General features: G+C 34.1%; 1 protein-coding gene across 2 annotated transcripts; it reads right to left on the bottom strand.

The window, feature by feature from the left end:
- Positions 1–1796: 1796 nt before the first annotated feature.
- On the bottom strand, positions 1797–3922 carry LOC131052348 (transcription factor MYB102). 2 transcript variants are annotated; one of them, XM_057986999.2, is made up of 4 exons: positions 3658–3922; positions 3402–3533; positions 3068–3197; positions 1797–2976 (listed from the first exon to the last, which is right to left on the bottom strand). In XM_057986999.2, exons 2-4 carry the CDS (start codon positions 3529–3531, stop codon positions 2094–2096), a joined length of 1143 nt encoding a protein of 380 aa, XP_057842982.2. In that variant the 5' UTR covers positions 3532–3533; positions 3658–3922; the 3' UTR covers positions 1797–2093. The 2 variants fall into 2 exon arrangements, with proteins under 2 accessions (XP_057842982.2, XP_057842983.2); XM_057987000.2 differs by having other exon boundaries at positions 3665–3922.
- Positions 3923–8358: the final 4436 nt, after the last annotated feature.

Here is an 8358-nt window from a genome sequence, read left to right as displayed (position 1 = left end):
ACAGTGCTTATAGATTTAAAAATAAATATAAAATGAAAATTATCAATAAAATAGAACAATTATATATTGCTTTTACTTGTTATTTGGTTTTTGAATTATTATACTAAAAGTTTATCATCTTTATGATGGATCATGTAATGTGATTACATATTTGATCTTTGAATCATTACACTAAACAATAGTAAACATTCATTTTCTTTTCTTTTTTATCATTTTTATAATGAATCTTATATTGTGATTCATCTGCATGATGTCAAACAAACATGGACTACAATATGAATTTGTACAAAATGAAGATCAGAATATTTGGACCATCAGATCCTAGATAAACTGATTACCCACTGCCCTCCTAACTGCATTGATATAGATGCTACATCTAGATATCAGATTGCCCATACCATAAACAAAAGTTACAATGCATTTCACTCACAAAGTATTGAAGTAATGAATCTACAGGCAGAATGATAGTTTTGGTCTATGGTAACACCAGTAAAATAAAACAAATCTATCTCTGGGTTGTGTTGATATATTCAGGTCGCGTGGTGATGGTATCCATTAAGTTCTCAAATAGAGTTTTTTTCTCTCTCAGATATATTTAACTGAAATTGTTATTTTAAACAAATTATTAAAAATTAATAAAAATTACATACATATTATTAAAAGACAAAAATTCAGGAATAGTTTCCTGCTAAAAGGTATATGCTGGTTATATTCAGGTCAATGGAATTGTAAGAAATTGATATTTCGTATAAAAACTTATAAGAAAAAAAAAAATCATGAATTATAAAATGTTTGTATGTGTTTTTTGAAATTTATCTTGAAGAAGAATTGACAATAAAAAGTTGCAAATGACACAAACCTAAACATGTGGAATATAGCCAGGGCTGCCACTAAAGACAGAAGCCAGGACTGTTACTAAAGACAGAAGCAAATATTCCATTAGACAAACATCAATTTAATGCCTTTATGAGAATTGAAAGACAAAGGAGTTGCTTGTATTTATGATTATGATTAGTAGGTATTGTTTGAAAAACTCACAACATATCAAGAGAGTGGTTGACAGCTATACCATGAAAGACAAGGCTCAAGAAATGGCTATATTCATATTGTTGCAAGATAGTTTTTACAAAACAAAACTAGACTAAAAAGTATTCCAGGTGTATTCAATCACTAATTGTGGATGAAACGAGCAATGTACAATGGGAAAGCTAATAAAGAGAGATTAGGTAGATAACCATAAGCCATTTTAAGAGACTAAAATTTAATCTTTGATGATAACTTAGGGAGGAACAAATGTAATAAAAATCTTGAATGTCAGTCCTCATATTTTTTTATTTATGTGAAGTTATTTAACATTATTTGTCTTCATTACCTAAAAGGCAATAGTGATTTTAGTTTATTGAGATATCAGCAGCACAGAAGGCTTCTGGCAAACATGCATTCTAATAAAAGTTAAGCCCTTTTGCTATATACAAGATATGATTACAATAGTACATTTGTCATAGGCACCTAGCTCTAATACATATAGCATTAAAAGAAATAAATTTATTAATAAAAATTAATTATCATTTTTCGCTTTTACTTGGTATTTCATCTTTGAATCATTACACTAAACAATATTATACATTCATTCTTTTATATTTATCAGAAATTATTCACGCAATTTAATCTAAAAATTATAAATTACTATGTTTATGAACCGTGAAAATTTAGTATCTTTAATAATACACATTCTTAAATGTCATGACAACCCCATCTGCATGATGTCAACCAAACATGGACTTATTTATTGTAAGCACAATGTGAATTTCTACAAAAATGAAGATCAGAATCTGTGGACAATCATTTCCTAGACCAACTGTTTACCCACTGACCTCTTACCTACATTGATATAGATGCTACATCTAGAGATCAGATTCCCCACCAACAACAATTGCCCATAGACAAAAGTTACAATCCATTTCAGTCACAAAGTAATGAATTTACAGGAAGAATGACAGTTTTAGTCTATGGTCATACCAGTAGAAAAAACCAAATCTATCTCTGGTATGAGTTGATATATTCAGGTCATGTGGGGATGGTATCCATTAGGTTTACCATAAATTGCTCCAGTAATCTTTTCCCTCTTCAGTATTTAAATCTGACCACAGTGATTTTGAACTTTCTGCAAAATTCACAAAGAGATCTGGTGGAAGTGGCTGTCCATAGCCACTAGGAGATGAATCACTTTGTGTTTCAACAACATTGACATTGGAAGTGTCTGGTGTTGGAGAGCCAGAGTAAGAAAGTAAAGATGGAAGTGAGTTGAACTTACTGTCTAGCCACACCAAGTCACTATTAACAGCTTCAGATTTATGACTAGGCAGCAAACTATTGCAGTTTTGATATGCCATGCTCATGTTCTGATCCCCACCAACTTTTAAGCTGCTTTCAGGGTTAAATACAATACCCAACTGAGGATTTAGGCTTGTACTGTCCTTACTTAAACATGAAGCTTGTGGAACAACAATGGCAGCTTGATCCATGGCTGAATAAGAGCAACCCAGAGCTGTCAAGCTTGGGACAGATCCCTGATGTTGGGTTCTCTCCATATTTCCATTCCAACCTACCATGGTAAAGCTTGGTTGGAAAAATTGGTGATCTAGACTTTGAGCATTATATAAAACTGAATCTCCAAGCTGCTGGTGTGGTGCCAAGAAATTTGCTGCTGCTGCTGCCTCATCAAGACCGCATTGGGATCTTAGCAAACTAAAACTAAGATTATCATAGTGCATGGGCAGCTGTGCTTGGGCACTTCCCCTCTGACCAAGGAAACCAAAATAGGAAGAAAATGATGGTGCCAGAATATCTAAGCGTGGCCTGTGTGTGACAGGGTCAATACCCATCTGAAGCAATCTTTTCTTCAGACGGGTGTTCCAGAAGTTTTTAATTTCGTTGTCTGTACGGCCCGGCAAACGTGCAGCAATTGCAGACCACCTGAACATAAAACATCCGGGTCAAAATACTTTTCTCAGAACTTCAATTAAAGGAATGAAGTGAATATTTTTTTATTTTTTTCTGAAATTACTTGTTTCCGAGCCTGGCATGAAGTTGCAGAATGGCTTGCTCCTCTTCGAAGGAAAAGTTTCCTCTTTTTATGCCGGGTCTCAAGTAATTGGTCCATCTTAACCTACAGCTCTTTCCACATCTCCGCAGGCCTGCATCAAAAGCAAAAGTTTAACCCACATCTAAATACAATTACATTTTTATCTTCAGTTCTCTATCTCATGACGGAATAATTGCAGAATTATGGATAATTATATATGTTAATTTTTGACGTTATAATTCTTACAAAATCTTAAATCACACTCTATGATCCATCATCAAATTAAATGAAACTTAAGAAATAAGATTGCTAATACCTGCATGTTTGGGAAGCGCTTTCCAATTGCCCGCACCATTCTCAAGAATGTATTGAAGGAGTTTGTTATCTTCCTGGGGAGTCCAGGGGCCTTTCTTTAGTCCCTCATCGCAACATGGAGCCCGCCCCATATCTGAGACAAAACATTTTAGATCTTGATTTAGAAGAAACAAACCTCTTCACTATTCCCAAACTACCCACTAAAGCAAAAACCTGCTCTACAGTCAGTAAAGTGATCTGAAATAAGTTCTACCTACCGTATACCTTATCTACAGTAGTGCTGCAACGAAATCTTGGACTGTATGATCTCTACAAGAGTAGATCAAGCCCAAACACTCTTATCTCTTACAACTTAAGATAACTGCTAACAGTGTCACCTCCTCCTTTATTCCAGTTTTCTTTTCAGTGGTTCAAAATATGTATCTGATACTTCTTTGCATAGTAGACCTTTTTAAGAAAGAAAGCCTTAAAACCCAGGATATTTGCCTTACACAAAGGCTCTATTACAAATTTCTTTCCAAACTGATAGGATCTTAGATTTTCAATTTTGCATTGATCGTTTGGCCTTTTATAGAATTTTTCTCCTGTTTAGAGGCGGAATATTGACTCTATCCACTTATGGTATTAGAGTTCTTCCATCTCATTATGGTTTGTAATTATTTATAAATATTAATTCATTTTAGATCTATTTTAGTTTTTTAATAAATAAAATTATTATGTAATGGGAATGGTATTAAATTTATATATAAAACATATTTTTTTAGTTCAAGAGGTTGAGCATAATTGGTTAAAAGGTTGAGTTTTCATTGTAGATATCCAAGTTGGGTTCTCTATAAGAAAGTCTAAAGTGGAATTCTAACAACTCTGATCTTGGTCTTCCATAGTTGACTTCTAATATAAAGGTAGTTTCTAAATAATAGTAGATTTCTAAGAAGCAACTCTTGATTTTGTTCGTAAAGATCAAAGATAGTCTACCAAACGATTGACCTTATCATTTTAACACTCCCCCTTAAGTCTAACTAAAGAGAGATATAGATCCATGCAACAAAACTTGATCAGAGTGGCATCCTCGAATGCTTCCAGAACTTCTTTCTTTTTTACTAAATCTATTTTATTTTGCAAGGATAGCTGCAAAATTCTACACTGAAAACCCTCCAACCCTCCAATACAGTGAAGTAAAACTGTAAAAAAGTTGACAACCAAAACTAATGATAGATCAATGATTATAAATTTGGTTATGCTGTGTTTCTTTCACCAACGCCTTTGGCCACTATCACATCATCATCTAAGAAAATCTTCTTCCAGTATAATCTCGTCCCCACATTTGGGTTTTAACAAATTTAGCCTTTCTTAACAGAACCATCTATATGTTTTTAAGTAATTATTTGCCTTCTATTATTAAAACACAGAAACATCGCCTGTGTTTTAATAATATGAATGCCCTAAATTGAAGGCAACATCTATGGAGAATATAATATTGATGCCCATTTGACCAAACACAATGATATTATTATTTATTGTCCAATGTGCAATCAGAGACAATACGCCATGCCCAACGTAAGGCTACTCTAGAACATAATTAGATAATGATTTCTTATTTCTCAAATTTATTGCTATTAAAGAGATTCTATATGTTTGGCTTGTTATCCATTAATATATAGACTGTCTTTGTTACCATATGAGCTCTCTATGTGTGAACGATATATTTCATACTATAAATGGCTTGAAAATAGCAGCAATATCTAATCATTGGCAATGATTTTTCTTTTTTGATTGCCTAGGTCACAAAATTGTTTACTAATGGCGCTGCTGACAATTTTGTCTTTAATGGTTGTCCTCGGCATCATTGGAATCTAACTGTCAAAAGCAAATGATAATAACATATTATTTTATATATGGGGGAAAATGGAGCAATTGTTTAAAGTTTTAAAGTTGTGGATGAAGATTTTACTTCTATTTTTCCTTTTCACAATTTGAATTATATTAATAAAACTTTAGCTTTGAAAGTTGTTGTAGGAATTAATAAATAGATAAGCATTAATTAAGAGTTAGATGATGGAGATAAGAATTCATTACAAATTGTTTTTATATAGAGGTCATGGACGAATTGAAGATGTATATTCATGCAAAATTAGATGCGATCTTCTTCTTGCAAAGTATATTTTTTTGAAAACACATCTTTAACTCTGCAAGACTCTAGTTCTTCCCATATGATGTGGGGGAGATTAAAAATTGTTCCAATATATAATTTGGTGTCATTAGTAGGTTGGTTGGCAATCATTGAGTCTTTACTTACATCAGAGATCCTATAGGGTATGTGCAAGATCATGGGGGCCAAAAAGTGGCAATGGAGAAAAAAATGTGTTTTAAACTTTTCCAAACACGCCAAAATCTGCTTTGACTTTTTGTTGGGTCAGCCAAAATTTGAATTTTGTTTGGTAATACCAAACCAAATCGGATATCCGTTAATATCAGATATCCAATTTTTAAATCGGATATCCATTTTTCTCAACATAAAAAGTATAGTTTAGTAAAATGGGCATAACTTTTGTGTTTCTTATCAAAATTTTGATTTTTTATAGGCGTTGGAAAGGTAATTTAGAGACCTATCAAATGGATAAGGTATTTTTATGATATTATAGACCAAAAATTAATTATAATCATTTGAATTTAGTCCTTCAATTTTAAAACTTTAAATACTCACAAATTTTGCATACAAAGTCTCATTTTTTTCCTATCACCTCCTTTATCTATCACTTGTCTATTTATACTTATATAAATATATTTTATCTATCTCTTTCTTCTCTAGTTATGTCACTTATTTTTTCATCCCATCTAGATAAATAAATTCCCAAGTTACATGCATCTCTGCATATATCTCCATCTTTCTATTTCTATCTTTCCCTCTCCCACTCCATCATTGTCACTCTTTATTTCTATATTTCTCTCTAATAATATCTCTTCTCTCTATTTATCTCCCTCCTCTACCTTATCCTACCTATACTTATATATTACGTGTCTCTATCGCCTCCTTTCTCTCCCTATTTTGTCCCCTCTATCTCTATATCCCTATAGATCCATCTTCATGTATATTTATATCTCATTATCTCTAAATCTCACTTATTCACTCCATCTCTCCCTCCATTTGTCTTACTCTCTCTATCACTTTCTATCCATATCTATGTCTATCTCCATCTTCACATCTTTGTCTCTTTCCCTATCAATCTCTCTTTCTATATGTTCCTCTATCTTTATATATCTTCCTCTATACATGATTAATCTACTTCTCTGTCTCTTCCTCTATCGTTCTCTTGAAGTATCTTTCCCTTTCTCTACCTTTATCTCTTTATTTACTCCGTCTTTATATATCTATGGCTCTCTCCCCACATCCTTCTCTATAGTGCCTTTATATATCTCTGTATCTCCCTCTTTTTCTCTCTCCCTCTCTATCTATCCCTATCTATAATCTCTATCTCTCTTTATCACTTTCGTGCACTATCTATATCTCTCTATCTATCGATATTTCTCTTCCTTAATATCTCTCTATATCTCTTCATTTTTTTATCTCTCTCTTTACCCCTCTCTATCCATTTTTCTCCATCTCTTTATATTATATTTATCTTTGTCTTTACCTCTCTCTTTCTCTATATCTATTCATCTCCCTCTCCCTTTATCTTCATTTTTTATCTCTATCTTCCTCTCTCCTTTTCAATATCTAGATATGTCTACCTCTTTCTATCCATCCTTGTCCTTTAGTTTTTCTCCCTCTCACTTCATACTCCTTCATATCTATATCTCTATTTATGTCCTTGTCCTTTAGTTCTTCTCCCTCTCTTTAGCTCTTCATCTCTCTTAACCCTTATATCTCTCCTTATTTGAAACTTAGTACATATGGTCTCCTAAGGGGTTATATGGCATCCTAAGGGGTCATAAAACACCATATGACCCCTTAGGACACAATATGACCCCTAACGACACCATATGATCTCCTAAGGGGTCATATGGTTTCCTAAGGGGTCATAAAACACTATATGACCTCTTAAAACATAATAAGACCCCTAATGACACCATATGGTGTCCTAAGGGGTCATAAGACACCAAATAACCCCTTAGAACACCATACAACCCCTAATGACACAATGTGGCGTCCTAAGGGTCATATGGTGTCTTAAGGGGTCATAGGACACCATATGACCCCTTAGGACACCATATGACCCATAGCACCATATAGTGTCCCAAGGGGTCATATGGTGTCCTAAGGGGTCATAGAACACCATATGACCCATTAGGACACAATACGACCCTTGACGATGCCTAAGGGGTCATATAGTGTCCTAAGGGGTCATATGGTATCCTAAGGGGTCATATAACACCATATGACCCCTTAAAACATAATAAGACCCATTACAACATGATATGGTATCCTAAGGGGTCATATGGTGTCATGAGACACCATATGACCCCTTAGGACACAATATGACCCCTAACAATACATAAGGGGTCATATGGTGTCCTAAGGGGTTATATGATGTCCTAGGAACCTTTAGGACACAATATGACCCTTAGCACACCATACAACCCCTAACAACACCATATGACCCATTAGGATACAATATGGCCCCTAACAACACCTAAGGAGTCATAGGATACCATATGACCCCTAACGACATTGTATAGTATCCTAAGGGGTCATATTGTGTCCTAAGGGGTCATAGGACACCATATGACCCCTAACGACACAAAATGACACCTAACAATACCTAAGGGGTCATATGATGTTCTAAGGGGTCATAGGACACCATATGACCCCTTAGCACACCATACAACCCCTAATGACACCAAATGGTTTCCTAAGGGGTCATAGAACACCATATGACCCCTTAAGACACCATACAATGCATAATGACACCATATGGTGTCCTTAGGGGTCATAGGACACCATATGACCCCTTAGGAGA

Source organism: Cryptomeria japonica, chromosome 2, assembly GCF_030272615.1.
Source record: "Cryptomeria japonica chromosome 2, Sugi_1.0, whole genome shotgun sequence".
NCBI lineage: Eukaryota > Viridiplantae > Streptophyta > Pinopsida > Cupressales > Cupressaceae > Cryptomeria > Cryptomeria japonica.
This window is presented reverse-complemented; position numbering and strand designations above follow the sequence as displayed.

Bases quoted from the DNA above. Each gene is read 5' to 3' on its own strand.
- LOC131052348 (XM_057986999.2), bottom strand. From the start codon at position 3,531: ATGGGGCGGGCTCCATGTTGCGATGAGGGACTAAAGAAAGGCCCCTGG. The intron at 3,198-3,401 runs GTATTAGCAATC...CTTTTGATGCAG, and splicing joins AGCGCTTCCCAAACATGCAG to GCCTGCGGAGATGTGGAAAG. The intron at 2,977-3,067 runs GTAATTTCAGAA...TTTTATGTTCAG, and splicing joins CATGCCAGGCTCGGAAACAA to GTGGTCTGCAATTGCTGCAC.